Genomic DNA, 27267 nt, shown 5'->3' on the forward strand with positions numbered 1-27267 from the left:
TTTCTGTTGATTGAATTGAGTTGTTTGACTTTTGAAAAGCTGGAACCAAGGCATTAGTGCTACATGTCCCTTTCAAGTATGGACAATTCTCTCGAAAAAATCAATGGCTACTGTTTGGCTGCTATTATGTCATTAATTCTTACCTTAGTTTGTCATTTCAAATGATTAACACCAAATGACTCATTGTTATAATAATAAACTAGCCATGTATTTAAAAAAAGTAGGCCTTTATGTCTCCTGGAGATCTGAGCAAGAAATAGCAAGTCTTTAGTGGATCCAGAACAGAGCTTTTTCCTTTCACTTAGATTAAATCCACCCCTAAATACTTCATACCAACCCTTTACACATTGTACAGTTTAACTGACACAATGACTGTGTGGCCAGAATTTTGAAAGCTTATCCAAAACAAAGACACTGATTTTCCAGCGGCACATCTGATCCCCTCGGGTGCACCATGTGTCCCCTCGAAAACACTAAAACTTGTGAGAGTCCAATGATTTTTGAGCAAGTTTGGTATTTTGATGGGCTTTAATGCTTTTGGCTTGTAGTCTCCTGCTAATCATTGGAATGACCCTAGTGAAGCCAGGCACTTGTGCAGGTGAAATGTTGTCTTTTTATCAAAACTCTTTGGACAATCTCTGTATTGTTCACATTTAGTTATTGAAGCCTTTTTTTTGCAGGCACTGTAGTGCATACAAATTGAGCTCAGCAGTGATGAGTGGAAGGGTTCTGCATACATTCATTACAAACTACAGAGCAGAAGATGTGGGTAAGTCAGCAGAAACTGGGTCTGCAACATAGTGGCCCATTCATCTGTTGAACAGATTTGACCTCAAGTCCCAATGTTGAATTCTCCAGATACTGTCAAGTCTTTGATGCTTTTGTCAGAGGCAGCATTGCTTGTGTTTATTCACCTGCCTCTTTGAGTCACAGCTGAACTACTCAAAAATACTGCTACCCCCTACCCTCATGCAGGATTGTAGGGATTACCCATACAACCCATTAGCGCTCAACTGGTGCTATTCCTTTGTCTTTACCTCTATTTCTTGCTTAGCTGATGTCAGCATAAGGACTTTACTTCAGACATTAAAAGTGATGAGTTTTCAACAATTCTAATGATCCTAATTCAACCACATCATTTGCTTTCATCCATGCAGAAAAACTGACAGTGCGGATGAAAAATGGTCTTGGCAGCTCAAAGTACAAACCGGCTGAATACAAAAGACTACAAGCTATTGTTGATGCCAAACGCCTGGAGTCTGATCTAATTGGATTAAAGGTAAAGTTCGGTTGTTATCAATATTGTGCCTGGGCTTAAAACAGCAATGTTATTATAAAATCCATTTCTGTTACATTTAATAACATGGTGATTTAACTGCAAATTAATACAAACGTGCAGCAACACAATGATAGAAAATGTTTTTTTCCAGAGAGTCCTCATGAGCCACCACAGAAAGAATTTGAACTGGTGATAACATGATTTTAATGTGAGGTGATAAAACAGCATGTCTCCAATAATGGTAAATAGTATGTGTCATTTCTTTCTGTTTGTTTATCTTTCTTTCCACTCTCTTACACACCACCTACTATCCCGTATGTCCCATAAAGGGATTTCCTTTCACATGAAAACAGGCATTGCATAACCTTTACAGTTTGTCCAACAACATGAAACAAAGCAGCAATGTCACTGTCATACATAATAACATTGCCAGTTTCTTGAATATTCATTTGGCTGCCCAGGGTTTATATAAAACAGTTTGAAGTTCATAGTCATCCGACTCTGAGAAGAGCAAAAAGTTAATGCTAGGGGCAATGGAGATAAGGCTGTTAGACCTGCGGTATTTTAATTGGTAAACTGTGGCAGAAGCCTTTTAGTATTACGGTTGCCTGTGGCTCCTTCCAACCCAGCGCTCTGCATAACCCAGATAAGACCAGCTATGTTCACATGTGTTTGCCCTGCTGAAAGGCAGGCTTTCTGAGCATCTCCCGCTGGTGATGTGACAGAGGATAAATATATGACCATGATTCCCCTCAAGCATGGGATAATTTTTTGCTCTGCAGGAAGGAACCAACAGCATTAGTAGTTACTAAAACATTAAAAATGTTGCCCTTTGATAAGATTTTATTTTCCACAGCAGCACTGTACAAATACATAAAAACAACAATTTCTTTTGCCCAATTCTCTTACTTCCAACTTTTCATTGAGATACAATGGTTCTTTTCCTTGGAATAAATTTTGACATGTCACAGTAGGAAAAGCTCTGGTATAAATAATGAAATGAATTATTGACAAATTCCATTTAGATGCTGAAGTTTCAGGGGCCTGGTTCTGTGAGCGAAATCACAAAATTAATGCATTATATTTACCCTCCGACATTTTATTTTTAAATTCTGGGTAAGAATTGTATGTTTGATATAGTGTCCTGAAAAATTCCCAACATGGAACAAAAAAACGCATTGTATATGGTAGGAACAATACTCTATGTTACCATCCCACAATGCAAGAAGTAGTAGAAGAGTGAACAATATAACATAGTCATTGTTAATGTTTTCAGTAACATGTGTTTTTCTTTTAAGTTTTTTTACTGGTATTTAACAGACAACATTTACACAATATCTCATAGTAAACTACAGACATGATTGTTTCTTGTATCATGGTTCTAAATAGCACATGAGCACCATAAGTTGTTGCTATAAAATTTTATTTTGACTTTCAACTCTGCATTTTTCAATTTGGGACTGTTATGTCAGGGATTTTGAAATTACCATACATATTTTTATTAGTGTCAAAGTTGTTGACTGATAAGAGATATCAAAAAAGCATCAAAATCAGACTGTTAATCTGCAAGGTTTGGATTAAGAGATGACATATTAAATGAGATAGTAAATGGTGTCATATACATGAAAATGTGCATTACAAAGTGCAAGGGCAAAAATATGATGATGATGCATAGATTTCTTTGTAATCACTAGAATGCAGATTTCTTTTTTTTCCTGGGTAAGATGTGAATGGGAGTCTGACTCGACACTCTGTGGTTTAATAGAACATATGTGATCAATAAGAGTGGATATTATTGTTTTATTAGAAACTAGAAATCAGCTGTCTGTTAAGCTCTTCAGCTCTGTTTAGTTTATTAGATAGCCAATGCAAATTAAAATCACCTGACATGGGATGACCTCAATTCAATTCAGAGCACCACAAGTTTCCGATTTTCTTTTGCAACACCAGCAGCAGCAACTTGACACACAGGTTGACAGTCACAAATCACCACCCTAACTCCTTTTTTGATTTCCTATTAATATGAAATAGCTTGTACTCACATATTAGTTATGTGAGATATTATTTGTACAATTATCTGAGCCAGTGGCCTGTGTATAAAAACACTGATACAAGACAAAAAATGACTGCACAGAGAGCGCTCTAAAGGAGGGCCTTGTTCTTTCATGATGAAAAAGGAAAACAAATGAGAGTAGATTAAGACTTCCACCTCCCCCTTTTCTCCTAACAACATGCCTCATGCGTGACACGCATGTTTCTATTTGATTATTTTTAATTTGCTGCTGTTTATTTTGCTTTCATGCTTTGACAGTGATACTGTTTTGGTTGAATTACCTAAGTTCATGAGCCTCTCACAGACACAATAATGCTAACAAATGCTAAAACAAATGCCTGTATAATAACATCCCTGATGTGCAGAGAGGAAGGGAACTTATTCATGTTTATAAAATACAAATAGGATCACCTATTTTATGTTTCACCATCCTCGCAACATCATTTTTCTTATGCTTTTCCGATGTTATAAAATGGTCCAGATAATTGATGCATGAAAGTAATCCAGATCCAGGTTTGTCCAGATGAAGTTAATTATTTGTAGGAGGAAATAAATGTCATGACTAAAGTGTATTTAAAAGAAAACATGGCGATTTGTTTTTTCAGAGCTTATTCTAGTTCCAGTGTTTGTTCTTACCCCTGTCTTATAGGTTCAGAAGACTCGTTGTGCAGCCAAGGCAACCAAGGAGAGCTCCATGTTACGGCAGCACAGACAGGTGTGGAGCAGAGAGTGCCCCAGGCTGCAAAAAGCTGAGTAAGAGCACCCCTATTACTCCCTGTCATTATCTGCTGCAGTTTTCTGGATCTGCTATTACACCACGCAACCGTTCTACTTAAGCTCCGTTGAGCCCAGACAGGACTCTGCATGAAAAAATAGGGTGTAAAGAGGGGGGACAATAGTAAGCCCAAAGAGAAAAATGTATGAGGGAGAAAACAAGAAGAGAAAAGGAGGAAGATTTAAGCTGATTCATGCAGTGATGATGACATTGAATAAAGGGTGAGAAACAGGAAGAAGTGGAGGGTTTGAGCTGTGCGGGGACAGTGTAGGATACTGAGTGGAGAAACACTCCCTTGTGAGCTGAGGCAGAAGTGTGGGGCCCCAGCGGTGTCATGCCTTGTGAAGTGAGAAGGGCAGCGCTAGCTCTGGGGTGCAGCTTGTTTGGCTGCGTAATGACTGTGTCTGAGCCACCCAAGGTTAATGATGTACACAAGCATGAACCTCAGTAATGAGCCTAGTCATAAAGATGTGCCACTGCTCGCAACTCTCCAAGCATATATGTAGTTAAAATACCATGGGATTCAAAAGCCACCTTGTCAAATGGTCAAATAGGCAAGTACATCTCTATGGTTACTTTTTTTTTTTTTAAATCTCTTAAATCATGGCAGTAGTATGTAGTGGTGTAAAGTATCTAAATACATGCATTTAAGTAAGCACTATTTTGATGCACTAGTACTTTATTTGTGTTATTCAATTTAATGCTACTTTATACTTCTACTTTACTACATTTATCTCACATGTTTAGTCACTAGATAATTTAAAGATTCATATTATTGATACAAAATATACTCCCAAGCAGTGAATTAAGAAAAATTAACCCCACCTTGGGCGCCCAGATAGGCCAGTTGGTAGAGCAGGCGCCCATATATAGAGGTTTATTCCTCAACGCAGCGGGCCTGGTTTCCACTCCGACCTACGGCCCTTTGCTGCATGTCATTCCCCCTTTCTCTCTCCCCTTTCATGTCTTCAGCTGTCCTGTCAAAAGTAAAGGCCGAAAATGCCCAAAAAATAATCTTAAAAAACAAACAAAAGCCCCACCTCAATAATAATAATAATACTAATATAATGTATCCTTTATTAGTCACACAAGGGGAAATTACAATTTACACTCTTTTGTTTTTACACACATTACACAAAGGCCTGAATTACACACACATGCTCAGTACCTGTACATGCACTGAATGGAGAGATGTCAAAGTTTACCAGCTGCAAAGTTACAGTGACGCTCACACGTTGATGCATCAATCACTTTTATCTATTGATTATATATATTATTCTGTATTGGGACAATTTGCATAATGAGTGCTTTTAATTTTGGTACCTAAAGGTGCTCTAAGCAATGTTGGGAGACGTTACTTCTTGTTGACGTAATACTTGCTTATACCGTCCCCTCCCCCTCCCTTCTGTGCTTCTATGCATTAACCCCCCCCCCCCTCCCCCCAACCCACTCCCCCATTGCTTCTTGTCGGTTATTGACTTGAATGCTGGAACACTGTTTGTGTATGCTTTGTGGTGCATGTGGGCACAGTTTAAAAGTGCTCTAGACAGCCCAGGGTCTATAAACAGCAACAAAAACAAACTGTGCCCACCTGCACCACAAACCATACACAAACAGTGTTCCAGCGTTCCAGCCAGTAACCAACAAGAAGGATTTGGGGGTTGGGGGGGTTAGTGTGCGGAAGGGAGGGGTAGGGGACGGGATGAGGAGGAGGGAGGGGAGCGCTATTCTTGTTTTGTTTGAAAATACTTAGAACGTCAACAAGAAGTAACATCCCCAAACATCTCTTAGAGCATCTTTAAGTATATTTTATTTTAAAATATTTTAATGCTAATACTTATAAATATTTACTTGTATTTCTTCCACCACTGGTTTTGTGTATTCAATAAGGAGATAGGTCAACTCAGAGCTGTATTATCGTGCATAATTGATTGTTGCTGTTGTTATAGTAGGTATTGTAGGCTAATTTGTTAACTTAGCAATATTCCTAGCTAACATTAGCTTTTCATGTGCCCTAGAATTAAAAGGGTTTTTTGTCTTTTATGCTCTTTTTCCCCCAGCAAACATTTAAACCAAATTGGCCATCTTGTTGGCTTTGCAAGTTATGTAATGTTGAATAATGTTAATGTTAATTGGTGGATAAATGATCTAATGTGGTGGTATTTACACAGCTTCCTCTTTCTCTCATGAAACAGGGAGAAGGCGGAGAAAGACATCCATGACTTTCTAGAGCAGATCAGACCAAATGGTAGAACAGATACTGCCATCTTCTTGCTTCAAGAATATGGTAAACAAGACTAACCATTTTCAAATAAAGCATTGGTGATTGTCTCTCCTTCAATCTCTGCTGTTTAAAATTATTATACCAATATGTGTGCTCCTTGTATGTCTGTTTTGGGCATAGGGCTTCTCCTAAAGAGGGAGCGGGAGGCATTCAGGATAGCAACGGTGGAGCCTGTTCATCAGCTCAAGGATGACCTGTGCTTCAGACTGAGTGAAGTACAACACCAGCAGCTCACTGCTCATCGATCAAACTGGGAACAAGTAATACAACAGGTACTGTATCTATGTGACATCAAATAGACATGTCTTGAATATTTACAGTGACTTTGATAAAATAGCTCTACTTGTAGAAAGCTAGCAGAAGTTGTTTAAACCTGGTTAAAAAAAAAAATGGTTCAGCTTTTAAGAAAACTTGCATTTTACAGCTTATGTGGAGTGTTTTATCCCGTTAGTGCACTCCAAATCTTGGCTGCGCTCACTCTGCAGGTACCAAAAGAGTCTGTCCTGCATATCCAACAGAAGTTTAAACTCTCCTGTTTGTTCACACAATGATCTCAGCTTGCACACAGAGTCATATTCATTGTCCATTAATCCTTTTTTTTTGTTAGATATCCACACAGTCCCTAAGTCACCAAGTCTGCTTTTGACTCTCAGATGATCTTTTGAAGCTCTAGACATGATGGCGAGATTAAGGAGTAAGCAGGGGTCTTTAACGACAGACTATCCTTGGAATGAACCGTCTGCCAGCCATTTTGATTGAGGATAGACAGACGCAATGAGAAACCTAGAAGAGGCAGACACAATGAGAAACCTAGGATAGACAGACGCAATGAGAAACCTAGAAGAGACAGACACAATGAGAAACCTAGGATAGACAGACGCAATGAGAAACCTAGAAGAGACAGACACGATAAGGAACCTAGGATAGACAGACGCAATGAGAAACCTAAAAGAGATAAACGCAATAAAAAACCTAGGATAGACAGATGCAATGAGAAACCTAGAAGAGACAGACGCAATAAAAAAAATAGAAGAAACAGACAAGATGAGAAACCTAGGATAGACAGACACAATGAAAAAACCTCTTGCTGGACCACAGCCCCTACCTGATTGCATGGGCAAAATAGGACATTCCCTCGCACCCCCCTCACACACAAGATGCCTCAGCTTTTTTTCCTTTTTTCAATTTTCTCTATTTTTTATTTTAACACGGTATGATAACTTCACTCTCTGACTTACAACAAATCAGAGAGAGAGATCCTTTTCATGTTCCATATATAAGCACTTCCATACCGAGTATTTTAAATAAACCAAAAAGTGCCTGAATAAAAAAAGGCACTTTGTTAAGCTCTACTTTATAAAAGGGAATCGAAAATGTAACCCACGCCATGTTACTGGGTGTTAAAGATTGTGAATTATTTTGACACCATACACTATTTATACATCCGTACATCTAGATATTTTCATCTTGAGAAATAAGCAGTTACTTATTTGATGTTTTTGTTATCCTTGAATCACCAGATAAACTTTGTGAAGGACCAGCAAGATGACATAACTGCAAAACTTCATGCAGAGTACCTGGCCTTGGAGGAGGAGATCATTGGCCTTTGCTTGGAGGTATGTTTCTCACTGCTGGTTCTAGATCTCCTTCATTAAAACACCAATTTCCAGTCTGTATTATAGCTTACACTTGAATTTAAGTAGTGATCGCTACAGTATGTCTCCAAAGCAAATCATTCAACATTGTCTAAACAGTTCAATATTTATCTTCAAAGATGGTCATATTGTCCTCCGCAGAAATATCTAATGAGTACTTCAGATAATCTGGTAAACGTAGAATACATACCAGAGTTGGTTTTGGACTCAGATTGCCCTTACCCAGAGCTAAAGGCCTCCCTGATCCAGGCCTTCCACTCCCTGTCAGAATGCTACGAGAGCAGGCTACAAAGTCTGCAAGATCAACTGCAGAGAATCGACAGGTAGGCCTAAGGACAACTGAAAATTAAGCTTGGCTTCTTCTTATAATTCTAAGTTCTTACATATCGATTGAATGAGAAAGTTCTAGCAATTTGGCAGCTAATATGGAATTGGGCAACCTTGATAGTATCAGGATCAAGATTATTACAAGTATAGGTAGCGCTCAAATCTAGCTGGGCAGATCAAGATGAAAGAAGCACAGTCCTTTCACTCCCAGAAGCAAGCTGTTGAAATAGACAAGTCTTTCTCATCAGGAGGTTGATTATATCAATGTCTCCCAATTTTCCATATGGCCTCTATATCACACTGTTTGCTTCTATGAGTAGGATTAAATTTATTAATATGTATGCCTTGAAAATGATGTGAAACAAATGAAGATTAACATAGTGTCACAGTATTATTTATTTTCCTTTATGATAATATATATTTTCTGGGCTGGAATCTGTTTCAGGTTCTGTGGTTGGTGTTCAGATGACCACCAATGCTTCCAGTTCACTTTGTCTCAGTACACTCATGACATACCCAACCACAGAGCACTCTCAATGGACATGCTGCAAAGACTCTTTCCTAAGACAACTAGACAAGAGCTGGTCAGTACTTTTACCTTTTGAAAAAAAGAAAATTGATTTAGTTGCCTACTGAAATAGAGAAGATTTGATGCATGTACAGTAAAATACAGAATGCATGCACACACTGGTCTGTCTTGGCCTTGGACATTGTACATGCAGTGCTGTGTACAATGCATTCACACACCTGAAAACACACACACACACACACACACACACACACACACACACACACACCACACACCACCACACACACACATCTAATGTAAGTACCTTCCCCAGTCTGAAGCATCCCTGCAGTGTGAGTCCCAGGCTCCCTGATCAATGTTGCTCAGTAGCCTGAACTGAGCAGAGAGACACACAGATAAGCCTGGACAATAAGCCGCTCAACACGCTGCCGGATGTGCCATGTCACCCACAGTGGCCAACTTGCTCACGCCACTGTCAAGCATCACCATGACAACCGCCAGCCGCGTGCTCTCCTCCCTTACCCGCAACAAGAGACCTGTCCTCATATCAGTTCCAGCTGAGTGCTGCATTTAGCTGTAATCGTTCTGTCTTTTTTTATTGTGGGTTGGGGGGGGCTGCAAGAAGGAGAGATTTCTCAACAGTCTTTCTTAACAGACCCAGAGTTGCTGTGGTGCTAACTTCACCTAATTCAGCTATTAGTCATAATTAAGATGGTTTGCGTGCAGTGGGTAATCAGTGTGAATTATAGATTGAATTGCTGAAACCCCACTGATTAAGTGCACATATATGCTATTCTGATGTCAGTGTTAAAGGCTTTTTTTTGGCATTTTCTGTATCTTAAGTGAACATGTATGACATTGATTAGAATATTTAGTAAGTTTAAAGGATGGTCTCCCAGTTGAACCTAGCTGAGCCTGTACATGTTTGGCTCCATTAAAAATGAATTGAAAAATGAACCCTGTCTTTTTAGCAGCAGTCTGCTTTGGGCAGATATTTTCCTTGTATTTGTTGTGGGAAAAATAATTCCCATTGCTCTTGCAGACATATGGGTCAATTGGAAATTCTATAGTTAGTACGTTAATTACTTTGTTACAACAGAGTCTTAGCTCTAAGCTTTTATTTTGTTTTGTTTTTTACCTCAGTGTTGAAGGCTGCTCCAGTTTGAGTATTAATATTTGCTCACCGGCCATTTAGTTCTATCTGTGTGCAGTCATTTCAGGATGATAGCATTATTTCTTGTTGCTTCTTTCGTCTTCTTTAAATTCTAATGCAAGATACAGCAGCTCTGTTTCATAGCAGGTGTGACATATTACCACTGTTAAAGGGTTTGTGCAGTTTAACAATGTAAGAGCCTTGGTGATAAATCAGCTCCCATATTTTCTTCAATTGCTTGCGGTGTCTGCTGTTTTGAACATTCTCCCATTTTGGCAGGTAAGATTAAGAACAATTTTTCAAGAGATGGTTTAGGAGTTTTACTTTATGCTTAAAATGGCTTTTGTTTATTATTTTATTAGACCTGCTACTGCATCCAACTACATATCACTCATCATCTCAGCAAAAAGCCTCTTTAGACTGAATTTTATTGAAGTTTGTGGAGTTTCTGTGTTCCTTTTGCTGACCTTAAGTTGAACTTGTCTCTCAGTTTCAATATCAGATGCTGGTGCTCCAGCTAACTTAGAAAGGACATCTCCCTCTGCTGGATGGGGCTTTTTGTTGTCTATTATGACTTACTCTTTGATGTTCTCTCATAAAAAGTAAGAGGCAATTTTTAGTAATGCCCTCATAATGTTTCCATGGCCATAGTGGAAATAATTTATACTTCTTACCTTTTCTGAGTGAATGTGGGCAGCCAGGTTTATTTTCTTCTTTGTGTGACTGAGTCCTCAAGGAGACAGCACTCTGCAGAGGGAATGTGGATGCAGCAGCAAAACTAAATGTAGTGGCACTTTAAGTGTGCACTGCAGACACAGTGCAGTGGATGGTTACACATACATACTGTATCTGATTTTTTGGCTAAAGTGCATGTGTGAACACAAGCATGTACGTATACACATACTGTGTTCATGGTCACTCACAACAACACAAGGAAGGCAAGGGTAGTGAAGTAGAGGACCATAAAAAGTTAAGAACTAAGGGCGGATCTTTCTTAAGTTCTAAAGTTGCACATTAATAAACAGGATTTGCTTGAATGCCTCTGGCACTTCTGTTCCGTTGGCAGGTCTGTCAGATCACTCATTTTCAATAAAACCAGTCAGCCGTCTAATGCCTTCCCACCGTCAGTAAGCCGCTATTAGCCCAAAGATGAATATCATTCCCTCTGTTCCAATGAAGCAGCCAAGTGATGCAGCCTCTGTGAGTGATGACACAATGATGAATAGCTACAAGCAGCCCTCACCCAGAAAGGAACCATTTTCCTTTAGGACGTTTCACAGCCAAGAGAGAAGGTGCATTTTATACACCAGCAGAGCCAGATCTGACACAGAGTTTTCCCTATGGTTCTGCTGCAATTATTATGGACAGTATAACATGTAGGGGTTTTGTGGATTCCTGCTTGTGTGTGATCAGTTTTGCACAACTATGTATAACACAGCAGTGTTGTTCTTTGGACTGCAGTACTTAGACCTTGCACACCGTTTCTTTCTTATTAATCTTTCAATTTTTGTCTTAGGTGATGGTTTTTTTATTGCTTAGAATAACTAATCAACTTGTCTAACTAAGATATTCAGTAATGCCTTTGAGTCACCCCATCCCATGTGCAAACACTAACTTCTCTGTGCATGTTGTTCTTCCAGATGGAACATGAACGTGTGTGGGACTGGCAGCGCTTCACCCAGGCACAGCTAGAAGTGGTGACCAAGCAGTGTCAGCGGGACCAGGATGAGCTGCTGGCCAGAGCCCTGGTCACCCTGCAGGAGGCGAGACATGCCCACCAGGAGGAGCTGGAGCTCCACAGAGGCCGCCAGCACCAGCAGAACATCTGCTTGGATCTAAGAGAGAAGGTTAGTGTCTGGTATATCTTAACACCAGGAGCTGTCACATTTCAGAAACATTTCCGACTTTATTGGACAGCACTTTTTAGGTAGTAATTATGCTACGTTTTGTGCCTACTACCCATTTGTAATCCCTTCATCATGTGAATGTATAACTTTTAATAGTATACGTCTGCAACTTACCCAGTATGAGCTGCCTGTGGTCGATTTATCTGCCATTCTTATTTATAAGGCTCAGTCACTCACATCTACTGTTGGAGTGGACATAACTCAGCTAGTTTCTAGTATATATTTAACATCCTTTATATCCTTTCCTCTATCCTTTTCCAACCGTCACGTGTAAATGTGATAGTTGTGAGGGAACAGACAGACAGTAGTGTCTGACTGCCTTCTTGCGTACAGTATATCTGCTGACGAGGCTGCATATTACGCCAGGCTGCCACTTGGGATGGGCTGTGAATGCAAACAAGCTAACAAGGATGGTCTTGCAAACATGATGTTTCTGTTTCTGAGGGGTACTGGTTCACATTCACACAACAAACTAGTACTCATGTGAGCAAATCCATGTTTTTGCTGGACAAATTGAATTTTCTTAGCCTGCCTGCCATAGTGCAGAGTCACTAAAATACTGAGGTATTGTTTTTGTGGGCCATCATCGCTGAGTCCAGGACATATCACAAAACGGGGAAGCACAATGTTTGCAGGAACAAGGTCCTATGCTTGCTTCCTGTGGATTTTTCATGTTCTCACTCTGCGGTGATACCATCCCATTAACCACATATTCCACTGTATGGGAAGAACATGGATGGCAGGTCAAGTTGAGTATGTTGTGAACTAACAGACTAACAAGCCTAATTCTCTGAGGCGCCCATGTTTAGACATAGGAACACAACATGCCAGTCATTGGGGTAACTCCCCTCCCTGTACCACTTGTCTTGTGCAATAATTGATTTTTCACATCTGTGTCACACTTACAGTACATTTTCCCCCCATTTAGAATTCTCTCCTGTCTTATTTTATTGTTATTATTTAATTTTCTAGCAAGCCTGCAAAATTGTCTCTTTATTTCACAAGCTGCACCTGACTGTGCAACTTGTAAACAATAACACTCTGATTTACCACAGCATACCTGATGCCTGGCACCAAAATCTCTCTCTTAACCTAAAACAAAGGCTGGATTGGAAGAACCGGACAATAGATTTTATTTTTTATATATGAATGTTTCTGCCTCATCTTCAAGGAGACATGTGCTGTACTCAAGTACGTGCAATCTCAAGTGGCATTACGCTACTAAACATGCATAGCTGTGAGCTAGGCACAAGGGAGAAGATAGTGAAGGGCATGTTGCTTGGCTTTGGAGTGGATATAGTAAAAATTGAGTTTTTTTTCTCTTGAATGTTCAAATGTTTTCACAATGAAAGATCAGCTTGGCCAGTAACCCCTGTCTTAAAAAAATTATATTAATGTTTAATTTCCATGTAGCCATAAGTAACTATATAAAAACATAAATTGTAGTGTGTTTTCCCACAGTGAAAGTCTAGTTTAACTTGTGCTGCTGCAGGTTATAACTCGTGGAATTCAAATGCTCAGATAATCAACAGCTTGCAGATTGCAGACATTATACGTTTTAAAAATGGTGTAATATGTTATTCAAGACAGCAGTATGTACATTCAAGCTAATGTTTACTGTATTATTTGAACAACAAGGACCTTTAACTTTCAGGATAGGTACATCTGCAGCAGAACATAAACTACACGCCTCTGACTATAGCAAACACATTTCTGAGTTTGTTTTATAGGTCTCTGAAACAAAATGAAAAATAAAATCAACCAGGCATTTTCATTCCCATGACTTTTCCACATCCAGGATTTTAGTTTATGCAGTGAGTGTGCACGTATTTGAGTCCATAGTTTGCATCCAATCTTTTTTTCCACTGCCTTTATCATCCCAGCACAGCGACACAGCGGTGAGACAAGATGGATTCTCCTCCTGTTGCATTTGCTTCTTTAACGCTTTTGTTTTCTGCAGCTGCTACCTCTGACCCAAGCAATTCTCCCAACTCTGGGAGTCATTTACATCCCTTAAGATCAACTCCATTTCTACTCTAAATGTCATTCCTTTTTTACTATTTGTTTTTAAAAGGCTGGTGCAATACAGCTGGCAGGCCACCTCTAAATCTATCAACATTTATATTTTATGGTCACCATCATGAGCCATCATTTAAGAGCAGTTGATCCTCAGTTGTTTAACTTTTTCTGCATGATGTATTTTGTATTTCATGGGACATTTCTGCAGTTGCCAGGGGTTATTTAAAAAGTGCAACTAATTAACTTAAACCCAACTCAAGAAAAAAAATTGTGTGATTTTATTGAAAAATATATCCTCATATTTGTGCTAGGGAGGAAAATAAACAGCCAAATAGCATTACCAATTGGTGTGATTATGGTGTGGCTCAGTAAGCTGCCCACCTGAGTCAACTGTAACATCACCTGTTCTGTTGCAATAGAGAGTTTGGGAAAACCAGTGAGCAAGTGAGCGGAGAAGTAGAAATACTAAGTGTGAAAGCGTTAAAATAACTAAAAGTAATGGATAAGAAGTTGAAATAGTTAGCTACAGTATAATGAGTAAATGGATAAACTATTCATGTAAACCAGAATCAACTACTAGTAACAGTTGATTTGGCACCTAAAATGATTGGATAAAAAGATAAAAAAACAATTCAAATTGTTCGCTAAAAGTAATTAGTAGCTATATAGTAATTAGTACCTAAATAGTAATAGCTAAATATGGATAAAGAATTTATGTAGTTAAATAAAATTAATGAATCAACAGTTCAAATTAACTAGGTAGCTAAAGTAATGGATAAACACTTGAAATAGTTAGATAAATGTAATGAGTAGTGATGGTTAAATTATGGATAAATAATGTACATAGTTAAGTAAAAGTTATTAATAAACAGTTCAAATGAACTAGTTAATTAGTTATATATATATATATATGTATATATATACACAGTATCTACTGTATATATTAGTTAGGCATAGAAGTAATGTATGACTTAACGTAACGTAAACGTTTAAAATAGTTAGCTTAAAGTAATGGATAAACAGTTACAAATATAGTTAGCTAAAAGTAATGAATAAACAGTCCAATTAGCTTAATTATATTGTAATTTGGTTATACAAAGAAAATAAAGGAACCATAGGCTTTCTACTTTTATATAACTGATACACTCAGTTTATTATTATTTCATAATCTATTTAATTGTGCCAGGGAAGGGGTACTTCAATTGATCTGATGGGGCTGGTATGTTAGACAAAAAAGGTTTGGAACCACTGGTCTAGAATATGGTCCTAAATAAACTAATCTTAGAGACACCTTCTTGCAACAGCTCCATGGGTTCAGATGAGAGCCGATTTTGGACAATTTTTGGTCAGTGTTGGTCTGGTTCTGACCTCGTGATAGGGAGCAAGGATGTGTGCTGCCAGCTCTCTTCTGAGGGACATGCAGTGGGAGGAAATCCAGGGTAATTGATTTCAAAGTGAGCTTGTACCCTTCTGTTTTGGAAAGGGCAAGGCTGTCACACAGACCACAGCTTCTTCCAGAGAAACACAGATGGCCATGCAAAGATGGCTGGCTGGATTCATGTGTCTGGCCACAGATGACATTACTGAGCAAAAAACTGTTGTTCCATTTCAAAATGAGCTCCAGAGGTGATATAAAGGATTATAATTGTAGAATGTGTGAATTGTAAAAAGTAAAATTAAATGGATAATAAGATAACTAGTTTTAATGCATGATATATTCATTCTAATTTATCACTGATAGACAGACTCTTCTTCTCGAATCATCAGCTGTTTGTTCTGTAGTGTTCTGGCTGCTGTAAGGAGCTGGCATTGATGTTAGTGTTACTGTTCATTCAAGCCTTTTATACAGTCCTTGCTTTCATTTTGCCTCCCCCTTACATCTCACTCCCAGGCATCTTTGATGAGCGATTGTGTTTTCCGCATTAGTAAATAAAGCCTGGAGGGATGACAGATTATTGCAACGTGCTCAGGTGGGAAAGGGATGAGCAGCCCAATAGGACAAGCAACACAACAATGGAAAGAAGAAAGATTTTTATGGCTTTCTTTTATTGAAAAATCTCAATTTTCATTTCCTGTTCTCCATAGTAATTTGCAATATACAAAGTATATACTATACTATACTATAGTATACTATACAATAGTTTAATATGTGATACTGTTCTATACTATAACAGCACTGTTACAGATGAACGTATGCCGGGGTGATCTGAGTAGCCTTCCTGCAGGAATCAGTGTATTGTTTAGGCACTCTGTGTTAGCAGCTCCCCTGTCACTAAGTGTTAGTGACTAACAAGTACAACTCTTCATCCTCTGGGGGTCGAATGGACACGGTAGAGTCTCAGTAGTTGAGACAGTGCGTGGGCCACACAGTGTTTCAAGTGACAACTCTGAAGAGTTAATTGCTCGAATATGTATAATTTTCCTCTGCAAAGTGATGTTCCGGTTATGGACCTCAGGAAAATTCTTATTGTGCCAGCTGTGGAAATACAAAGATAATTGCATAGTTTCCTTTTTCTCATCTCTTATCGGAGATTAGTTCTTGTCCCTTTAAAGATTTAGTAAATCTCACGTGCCATTAATGTCACACAGTAGAGTGGTGCCACATATGGAGGAGTGGTGCTGTTCTTATAAATACACCACTCAATTTCTCCAGTTTGCTGCTCTAATTCACAGCAATGATATTGGTTCAAGATAAGCACACGCCCATACCCAATTTGTTTCACTCATCTGTTATAGTATAGCTAAAATTTGTCATTAAAGGACCTGCAATGGAAAGTTATGACGGCTGAAGAGAACAAACAGAAGACATCAAGATAACTGTACAGTTATATTAACAAAGGTTTTGAGCGGGCTGCAGTGTGCAGATTAAAAGGCTATCATTCTTTTGTTATTCTGACATCTCTGCAGTTGTTTTTGTGCAGCCATAAAAAATAATGGCGTTCCATTTCCTTTTGAATTCACAGAAAATGTGATTCCATTGACAAATTACCATAGACTGTACATAATAATCATTTTATTCTCTTTTGTGCTCCCTAATATGCCTTTTCATCTCTGTCTAAACAAGGAAGACATACAAAATACAATCAGCTACTGTAGCTCATACAGTGTTCACAAGCTATAACGATACATTTCCGGTTGTTCTATGACCACTGCAATAGCACTTTAGACTGTTGCATTAGTTAGTCTGTAACTTTTGCTAGTCTTTGCATCAGTCTGTAACTTTTGCTTTGGTCTTTCTCAAATGATTTGCTTTACAGACTCAACCACCAGGTTGTTTACACACCTCATCTCTCAAGGTTCCAAGCATCAAACATCTTATCTGGGCCAGACTGGAGTTTGATGGATAGTTTAATTATGTGAGCTTGTTTTTTTGTATTTTAAAAACAAAGCAAAAACAAAGCTTCTTTAATTTCATTTTCTGAGGAAGCGAAGAAAAGAGACAGGGATTTATATGCAACAAAGGCTCCCAGCTGGACTCAAACCAGGGCTTTTACATTGGACCCCAGGCTTTAGGACACCCCAAAATGTGGATATTTTAAAATTGTGTTTAAACCACTTATATGTGCTGAGTAGAAAAACATTTCAGTTCTGTGCAGTAATTACTAAACTTTAAGCCTAAACATTCATTGAACATAACATTACAATTGCTCATGTCTTTATATGGTTTGTTTTACACACTATAGGTACTTTTTCCTCAGGCCGAAAATAACACTAACTGCTACTGCTGCACACTAAACCAGTTTTGTAGCCATCGTTTAAATTGATTTTGAAACTCGAATGTGCTATTGACGTTTTGTGTAGGTCTGGTGCTTTGCTCTAGGCAACACTTGTACTCATTGGAATCATCACTGTGACCTTTCACCATTACAAGATTATATTAAACAAGGCAATATTGGAATCAACACCAACAGGTGAACATTACATACTAACACCTGGTACAAATGAAAAAGCAGCAGGACAAATGGACATTGCAAGACCACTGGAAAACAGTCATATGTAGCAGGACAAATATTGACACAATGCTGTCACCATCATTACTCAGTCATAAGGATTGCTCTTCTGGTAACAAAAATTGCATATTGACCCCAATTTCAGGAAAATAGAGCCCCAAATGTCTGCATGAGATAACAAGTTGATTTCTAAAGAAGCATGTTGCATCTCCAGCTTCAACACTGGCAGGAGTGGATTAGAGGCTGGATTGTTTAAAGTCCTCTCTCAAACACACAGCTGCTGCTTTTTCTCAGGCGGACATCAAGTATGATTGACTTGATGATACCGCTGGTGCTAATGTGTGTGAGGCCATGTTAATTTGCAGTTAATTCCGTCGGGGATTCCTAAGCTCTTTGCGGATAGATCTGTGAATCTCTCTGCCCGGTGTGAATGCAACACTCAAATACCCAGCATGCTGTAGAGGGGCTGCTTCATAACGAACCTGTCACTCACTCCCCCAGCAAGTGTGTGTGTGTGTGTGTGTGTGTGTGGTGTGTGTGTGTGGTTGTGTGTGTGTTGTGTGTGTGTGTGTGTGTGTGTGTGTGTTTGTGTGACTGTGTGTGTGTCTGTGTGTGTGAGAGACCGTCTGTTCCAGATTTCTAGGTGAGTGAAGATTGCTTTCTCTGCAAGCACATGAACACTTACAACAGAAATATTTGTACATTTTCTGTCAGACAATGTATCACCATGTTTGGTGATTACCATATTTAAAAACAAGTTTACACACAGTTTCATAGGCCCTTCAAAACGCAATTTAATAATGGCAAAAATCAAATGTCATTAAGTTGCTTTTCTTTGTTTATTAAAATTGTATTGATATTTTGGAGATATGTTGTTGCAATGTTACAAGGCAAAGGAACAGCTACTAAAGGCTAACCTAGCTCGTAACATTAATGGTATTGGTCACTTCTCCCTGCATAATGCATTTAATGCAATAATGAGAACTGTGCTTTTCTGGATAAGTGTATACTTTCCTACGTAAGAGGGGTGTGTTGTGTTAAACTGACTTACTCAGCCGCTGTTTTGATTTGCGCTCCAGAGCCTTCTTCAACTAATTTCACTGGGCATGTAGGTTATTGACTTTTGAGAATTATGTTTACCTGTCCGAAGTTGCAGGATATAGATAGCGCTCTCCTCACTAGAATAAGTTATATTTATTGGGCTCAAACACAAAGGTTTTCTTAATAATTCAGGGCTTTGATGGGTCCTCCCATTGGGTAACACAAAGTGTGAAAGGAAGACCTCTTCCAAAGTTTATGCCACATGTTGGCACAATGGCAGTGGGGCTCAGTTGGTTGTCTCCCTGTGAGTGATTCTTTCAGGACAGCTGTTAACAGACAATAATCTGCTTTTTGTTTCTCCCTGGTGTGTATTTGCATGTGTGTTTGTAGCTGCACCAGTGGCGGGCCCAGCAGGGGGAGGTGGCAAAGCTGGAGGCAGCTATAGCTGCTAGACAACAAGAGGAGGAAGAGATGAGGCTAAAAAGGGACAGGAGAAGGAGGCTGCCATCAGATCCCAGCACAAAGAAAAAGTAAACATCCTCACACCATCACAATGAATGCATCAGTTTCTTCTTGCAGCAATTGCTTAATATCAACATTTATGCATATGAATGTGTACAATCACAAATAAATTTCCATTTGCATGATTTCACTCATGCATGTGTTACCATGGATAAATTGGGTTTTGTAAAAACTTGTTCTGATCAAACCAAATTTAAATAAAATCATGTATAAGCGTTCTCCATATACTGTATATATATATATATATATATATATATATATATATATATATATATATATACAAATAACTTGTTTACATTAGATAAATAAAAACACATAATCCTTTTAGGAGATCTGTATAAAATAAAACCATATTGCCTATAACTATATTATAGGGGGTTTCGATAAATGGCCGCCTTTTGATAAAACTAATCATTAATTTATTTATTGTCCTCACAGGTACAACAGCTCCACAATGTGTGTGTGTGTGTGTGTGTGTGTGTGTGTGTGTGTGTGTGTGTGTGTGTGTGCGTGTGTGTGTGTGCGCGTGTGTGTGTGTGCGCGTGTGTGTGTGTGAGAGAGAGTAAGACACTCTCTGATTAATGAAAGCATTTAGGCTGCATTGGATTCCATATAATTTAATAGTCTAACAGACAATAAAATATTATCTCATTCTTTCTAATTACACTTATCTGATACCTACTCTGTCACAATCAATAGGACATGACAATCCTAAGAGTTCTGTAGAAGTCAAATTAGTTGTAGTGTGACTATTGTTCTTGCGGCTGTTGTTAACTTTTTGTCGTTACTTTTTGTAAATTGTTGTTTTTTCCCCCAGGTCAGGCAGTTTTATTTAAAACAGCAGAAAAGGAGAGAGATGCTGGAGCAGAGGGATCAGGAGAGACTTGCTAACCTGAGGAGCGTCATGGAGGAACAGGCAAGGCGAGATAAAGAGAGGTGCGTGTTGCACCTTTTGGGAGGTTTCAAAGAGATGCTAAAAGAGTTGATGAAAAGTCCAGAAACCTAAGAATTTTACAAGCATGACATGACATGCATTTACCTTTTTGCTTATGGACTTAAAACCTCTTACAATAACAGATAAACTACATGTTTATGTTTTGTATTAATGTAGCTAATATCCATTATTAACGCGACACTCTGCTGTATCAAGCTCAATTTACTGGTCATAGGGAGCACTACTCTGCCTATAAAAGCAGTTGTGTCCTCTGTGGCTCTGCAAAAGCTTTGTCAAGTTTGAACTACCCTGGTGATGTCATCAAGGTTATCTGAGCGTGGGCTTCAAGACTACAAGTACAGAAGGTCTTCATCACAAAGTGGAGGTGTAGAGGGACTGATAAAAAGATGTTATTAGTTGGCACTTTTAGGTTGACACACACTAAAGTCAGGACATCTCTACCTCCGCTGCTTCAATTTGACAATAAATATTTCAAACACTCCATTGTGAGTCACCCAACGTTATGGAAGTACAAAACTAAATTCCTTGAAAATCCCTTCAACCAAAAGACAGCATAAAGAAGACTGAGAAACAGCCCCTTACGTCAAAATACCTCCTGGATTACACTGAACATTACAGGCTATATAAACACATCTGAGGGTGAATTTTACTTTTGCCGCACCTACCATCATTATAAAAACATTTTGTGCAGCCAAACAATGTTCAAACTCACAGAACTTAATTTGGAATTTATTTCCATCAGATGGTATGGTGCAGCCATCAAAAACATGGAGTCTTAGGTTTTAATATATCACTCAGTTTAAATGTATATACCTCCAATGGTTTAACATCTCACCTTGCTGTATATACGTTAGAGTATTTGCCAGAGTGCGTCACTACTTCACTGTTGGGTGTAGTTACACTTACATTTCAGCCGGATCCTAAATTAATTTGTTATTGTTATTATTATTTGTTTGTAATTATTGGTTAGCAATTCTTTGGTTAGCAATTCTTTGCAGACGCTCACAGAGACTTGCATTAATATCAGTTATTGGTGGTGACATTGGCCATGAGAATTAACTCAATCAGGAATGACAATAGGATTTATTGGGGGGCTGAGGAATAGATAAAAACAAATGATGGGTTATGGGGCTGTTCTCTGGCTGCTCCATAAAACCCTCCACAGCCCGCAGGCCTGCTGTTTGGAGTGATAGGCATTGGTGGTTGTGGTGGATGCAGAGGAAGGAGAGGGGCTGTTTAGGTCTGATGTCTGTGCTCCCCCTAGGGTTCAGTTTCGGGCAGATATATTGCAGCGGAGAAGGGAGGAGAGAGAGGCGCAGGAGCTTGAACGGCAGAGAGAAGAGGAAGAGAAACAGAATCGTCTGGAAGATCTCAGAAACCAGGTGGGTCCTTATCTGCGCTTAGCTCTTTCTACTACTCTGATTTTCTCTGTCACTTGAAATGACCCACAAGGGACGACTTATGAGTTGAGATCACTGCCACCTAATGGTAAGTAAAAAGAAAATGTTATGTTTTCACTAAATTACATTTTATTTTTCTATTTATTATAGGTTGGGGTTAGGGCAGAGGCAGATCCAGAGAGGATGATGGCAGATACAGAGGCTTGGAGGAGTCGACACGTACACATGAAGGAGTTTGATCTCCAAAGGCCTCTCTTCAGTATTAACACGTACACAGACACACAGGTGAGACATAACAACATCTACTCTCCTATAAGCTTCACAGCTGCATATTCATTTACCCCAAGCTCCTTACCTATGCTCTTCATATTGTAAACCCACAAGGCCACTTTCCCCAGTTTCCTTGATGATAGTCAGCCATTTACAGAATCTTTTGTTTCATCTTGGGTGAGACTGACCAGTGCCATCTGGCAAGTGCGGCAAATGCCAGAGGGGCCGGACCTTTTTTTTTTTAATAAACCAATAAATTGTCTTTACAGGCCAACAGCGCATAGGATGGGCTTCCATTGCGTTTTCACTACAAGTATAATAATTACAATAATTATATTAATACTACTACTACTACTAATACTAATAATAATACTAATAATAATAATACTACTACTACTAATAATAATAATAATAATAATAATAAATGCTAAGCATTTGGCCAGTCGGCAACGGTCGGCCTGGTCCCGAGATGGGCCAACCGACCCAATCAGAGGTAACTCTGGGGGAGCGGCTGCGCAGCGAGAAGCAGGTGCTGACGGGCGCAGAGTTTCCCCGAGCTCTGACTGCTGTCCGTCCGTCCGCACGGCCGGAACCAGTATTAATATGAGACTTCATTTGTTTCATTACCGGTTGTAAACGTCTTGTTGTAGACTTAAACAGTAGTCTAATTCTGGGTTTTTGGTTTTAAAGCCTGATGTGAAGTGTAGGCCTAGGGGTACGCATAAAAACCCTAAACAAGCAGCGTCGTTCTGCTCTGTCTTTTTGCTGTGCCCCATTCACGTAGAGGTTAGGTTTACACCATGTAGTTTAAACTGCAATTAATCCACGGTTCACATGTTCAAATGAACTGTGGTGGTCAATTACACAATATATACACTGTCAACAGAGAGAAACACAGACAATTGAACAGACTGACAGTGATAACACAAAGAACGACATACTGTAGAGAATGACAGTAACAGCATACTAACAGCATAAATAGGCAGCATGCGTTAGTTTGTTATAAACGTGTGCTCTTTAAAAAATAACAGGTCTACGTGTTCGTGGGTGGGGCTACACGGGCGTGGTAATGTGGGCGGGTGTGGCTACAGTGCCAGGGCTGAATTTTTGTTTCAATCCGCCCCTGCCAGTGACCCATGCAGTGCAGGACAGTTATGCAAGATAGTTGGCTGCCCACTCAAGAGAGAGACTACACAGCTTTGGTCTCAAGGCCACCCCGTTAATCAGTGTCCAGTAGTTTGTTTGTGTATGTGTGTGTGTGGTTTTGTCATCACACAGGCAATGACTAATGATTGTAAAACTGTGCAAATCTTCTCCTTCACACCAACACTGTGAATGATTGGTGAATACTCTTGTTTTAAGCATTAAATGCATACCGAAAAAAACTAACTGGTAACATAGTGAGTGTGATCTAGTGGGAAACAGCTGGATATATATTATTTACTGTGGATTTTCTGTTTCCCAGATTGTTTCTGATCCTAGAGTGCGGGTTGAGCAGGCTCTGCGGGAGGCTGGTCTGCACCACAGTCAGTATGCCAAAGAGGTCCTGTCTGTTATCACACCTCCTAAACCACCGAGAAGAGATACCAAATCTACCCTCAAATTCTGACCTGGGGCTTGTTTGGGATCACATTATAAAGTCCAAATCTTGTTCTGGTATTGAGCGTTATATTGAATGTGAGTACGTTAATCAGGAAGTATGTAAGTAAGTATGATTTTATTAATATATCACCTTTTAAAACTAAGTGCTTCATAGGATACAGATGCAGAAAAATAAGACACATACACATACAGCTATAAACAGAAAGGACCCTAATGGCAAAAGCGCAGTCATCCTTGGATTTGAGGAGTGAGTAGGCTATGAATAAGAGACCTTGGTTAAATGATCTCAGTGACCCAGAGGTGGTATAGAGTTCAGAGATGAATAAAGGTGGAAGACAATGAAGGGCCTTGTATGTGACAAGCAGTATCTTGAAGTCTGTTCATTGCTTTATGGAGGCCCATGAATGGATTTAAGAGTTGGTTTGGTTTGTGATATACAGCTGGATTTAGTCAACCTGGCGAAAGGTAAAAGATCATTGCAGAGCTTAGTCTAGGTGTAAAAATATGAGGGTATGAATTAGTAGTTCTATGGTTAGTAGTTCTAGATCCCTGGTTTATAGAATTGATTTGATTTTTGTAAGTTTAGCTAAAGGAAATTAAGTGGCATCAATTCCTTAATGGCAGCCAAGTAGTCTGCTGGAAGGTGGAAGATACCAATATTACCAAATGGAAATAATACATTTGAATAAGCTGCATATGTAAGAATCATTGGACAGATCACATTGTTTGGAACAACAGCTGCTGTGCTCACAAAGTCAACTGAAATACAGTACCTACAGTATTGACCACCAAGTGACCCAATGCAATTACTATTATTGACTTTTATTGATATTGTTATGTATTCTACAGCATCTAATGAGATATACAGTGTCATACAGTATCACTGGGAAATGATATACATGTACCTCAAACAAATCACCTCTGCACATTTATCAATATTTATTGACCGCTTATGTTACTTTCAGGAAGTAAATAAACACGCTTGTGTGGCAGAAGCAACTAAATGTAATGAATGCCTGTAGTCATCTGATAACACATTCATCACTGAAATATATTGTAGGAAGGCCCACTTCATCTTCTTGTATCAAGAGGGAAATCACTAAGGACTAATACTTCCCATATAACAAGCATATAGGAGGAAAAACCTTTATAACTAGAGGCGGCTGATAGATTGCAAACCTCCATTGATCATTTTACCAACTTGCTAATAACCCAACAATTTTTGTAAGTGTAAGTCAAATATTAAAATCAACATACAGTACACTATCTTTAGAAAATTAATATTACCTTACATAAATAACAGTGTTAAATATTAAAAGATACAATACTGTACATACTAACATATACAGTACATATGCAACATACTTAATATTTTAGCTTCATCACTGAAATCTTAAACATTTTAACAATGTTTTAAATAAGTGTCTTACACACATATTAACATGTTAAGTACAGTATATATACATATCCACATATCAGCTATATACACACTTGAGAGTCTGGGGCTGGGATAGGATGGGAGATGTAGGGGTCTTAGACAATGTGTCCCAGGCGTTTCTTGATAAAGTGGGACACCAGGACTTGAGGTCTCTGCTGGTACTCCACCAAAACATCATGGGGCGAGGTGATCTGGTCTCCCTCAAAGCGGTTCAGCAATGCAACACAGACCACAGCCGCTGGAGAGAGAAATGAGATCATCAGTCACACTGTACACATCAAAGTAGGTCTAGTAGATGTGTTGTAAAAGCAAGATTGTATTTTCAAAGCCATCAATAAGATGTGCCCCTGTACAGAATGTACTACATTTTTAAACTATACCTTTAACGCCACAGACACGGCACATAGCAGCAAATACAGTGGACTCCATTTCAATATTCCTCACTCCGGCCTCATAAGCTTTCTTTAGATACTCTAGTTTTTCTTCATGAGAGAATGAGCAAAGAGCACCATCGAGTCGGCCTTGACCTAGAGAAACACAGGCACAGCATTTGTCACTACTTGACCAATAGTTTTGACATGTTAAAGTTCTCTGTAATTGAAATTGATGTACAAATATGATCAGAAACAACCTTGGCATGTGATGTGGTTTATACCTTCATAGAAGTCATGGGTGCACATGGTGTTTCCAATTATTGTAGGAAACCTTTTAAGCTCGGCAGAGCACTGCAGAAGCTCATTGGCCACTCCCTCATCCAGCTCAGTGCTCCTGGTAATGACTTTACCCAAAACCACCTGCTCAAACTGGGGACAGAAGGAGTAGTCCACTGCTTTATTCGTGACCACCACCGTCCCTGGAGCCAGACCTAGAGGCGACACCAGGCAGAAATTTAAAATTTATTTTGTTTTAGAGTCATTGCCAGGATAAAGTAGTAATTTGGGGAAAGCTCCCTTTTGATACGTTTTCTAACACTTTCAAAACAAAAAATGCAGTGTTCTCACCGACTCCACCGGATGTACCAAGGCGAATCAGGACCACATCACTGCACTGAGCGTGGTGCAGCAGTTTGATGAGCTCATGCAGCATGATGGAGATGGAAGGGACGCCCATGCCGTGCTGGACACAAGATCAAGATAGACATTACTTTGAAAATAGTGATTATTAAACCAGCAATGCAATATGTGAAGCACCAGCCAGTATAAATAAAGCCTACAAGAACAGTATATGTCATTGTTCTGTAGTACTTACACTTAAAGAAAGCACTGGTCCTACTTTATACATGCAGTAGCGATCAGTTCCCTCACAGATATCTCTGACTTCCTCTGGGTTCCCAGGCAGTTCCAGCTCCTGGTGGATAAACTGGGCGAAAGCCTTCATACGATTTGCGCTGCCTCCAACACACACAAACTATAGGAAATAGAGAGACGACTAATTAATTATGTTTTGTGGCTTTTGAAATTCTAAACCCCAAATTTTTGTTTTTTTTGTATTAGCATTTCACAAACCTTAATATCTCCAAACATTTCTGGGAGGTTGTGAGTCTTGGTGCTCAAGCTGAAATGGTAGAGAATATCCTCCTCCATGGTGTCCAAGTAAGGATTTTTCACTTGGACGTGTTGTCTACGAGCAATATAGTACAGCTTATTAATAAAGGGACAGATCACTCAATTACATCCTAAGTGCTCTGGATGGATTAGCAAACACAATTACATTGGATTTTGAATAGCAAAAAAAAGAAATCGTCAATTATAAACTTAGTTTATATTCTTAAATACTTACTTGATATACTCATTCTGGTCATTCCCCATATGGTTAAGTAAAAGCAATGCCATGACTGAAAGAGACACTTTAAAATTAAATATAAAATGTCTTCAAAAGTTGTTCTTCAATAAAACCTCCAAATACTCGATGCAGCTGTTTCTAAATAAGAGCTACGTCAGACTGCAGAGCTGATATAGCTGTAGTTGGCCCTGCTACTGATTGGTTCCAGAGAGAGGAGTAGCACCTGTCCTCTCATAGAAACATCCACCAGCCCTAAACAAACAGAACCAGCTCACCTTTAAAAAGAAAACCATCTGAAGCTGTTCAATAACTAACGTGTTATGACA

The 27267-nt window shown here is 39.0% G+C and overlaps 2 protein-coding genes across 2 annotated transcripts; one reads left to right on the forward strand and one right to left on the reverse strand.

Annotated features, from left to right (window-relative positions):
• The first annotated feature begins 559 nt into the window (after positions 1 to 559).
• LOC116698069 (coiled-coil domain-containing protein 148) lies at positions 560 to 25031 on the forward strand. Its single transcript, XM_032529835.1, is given in 16 exon segments — positions 560 to 598; positions 681 to 769; positions 1158 to 1279; positions 3982 to 4085; positions 6303 to 6394; positions 6512 to 6663; positions 7912 to 8007; positions 8188 to 8369; positions 8819 to 8957; positions 11696 to 11902; positions 19363 to 19456; positions 19459 to 19502; positions 20312 to 20430; positions 21714 to 21831; positions 22000 to 22134; positions 23585 to 25031. Coding segments are annotated over 15 exon segments (1803 nt in total). The 5' UTR covers positions 560 to 598; positions 681 to 714; the 3' UTR covers positions 23729 to 25031.
• upp2 (uridine phosphorylase 2) lies at positions 24637 to 27200 on the reverse strand. The gene is made up of 7 exons (XM_032529837.1): positions 26939 to 27200; positions 26665 to 26779; positions 26408 to 26566; positions 26161 to 26275; positions 25815 to 26024; positions 25540 to 25686; positions 24637 to 25397 (listed from the first exon to the last, which is right to left on the reverse strand). Exons 1-7 carry the CDS (start codon positions 26989 to 26991, stop codon positions 25255 to 25257), a joined length of 942 nt encoding a protein of 313 aa, XP_032385728.1. The 5' UTR covers positions 26992 to 27200; the 3' UTR covers positions 24637 to 25254.
• Positions 27201 to 27267: the final 67 nt, after the last annotated feature.

The sequence above is a fragment of the Etheostoma spectabile genome, chromosome 11 (assembly GCF_008692095.1).
Source record: "Etheostoma spectabile isolate EspeVRDwgs_2016 chromosome 11, UIUC_Espe_1.0, whole genome shotgun sequence".
Lineage (NCBI taxonomy): Eukaryota > Metazoa > Chordata > Actinopteri > Perciformes > Percidae > Etheostoma > Etheostoma spectabile.

Bases quoted from the DNA above. Each gene is read 5' to 3' on its own strand.
- upp2 (XM_032529837.1), bottom strand. From the start codon at position 26,991: ATGGCATTGCTTTTACTTAACCATATGGGGAATGACCAGAATGAGTAT. The intron at 26,567-26,664 runs GTTTGTGAAATG...TATTTCCTATAG, and splicing joins AAATGTTTGGAGATATTAAG to TTTGTGTGTGTTGGAGGCAG. The intron at 26,025-26,160 runs GTGAGAACACTG...TGTCGCCTCTAG, and splicing joins TGGTACATCCGGTGGAGTCG to GTCTGGCTCCAGGGACGGTG.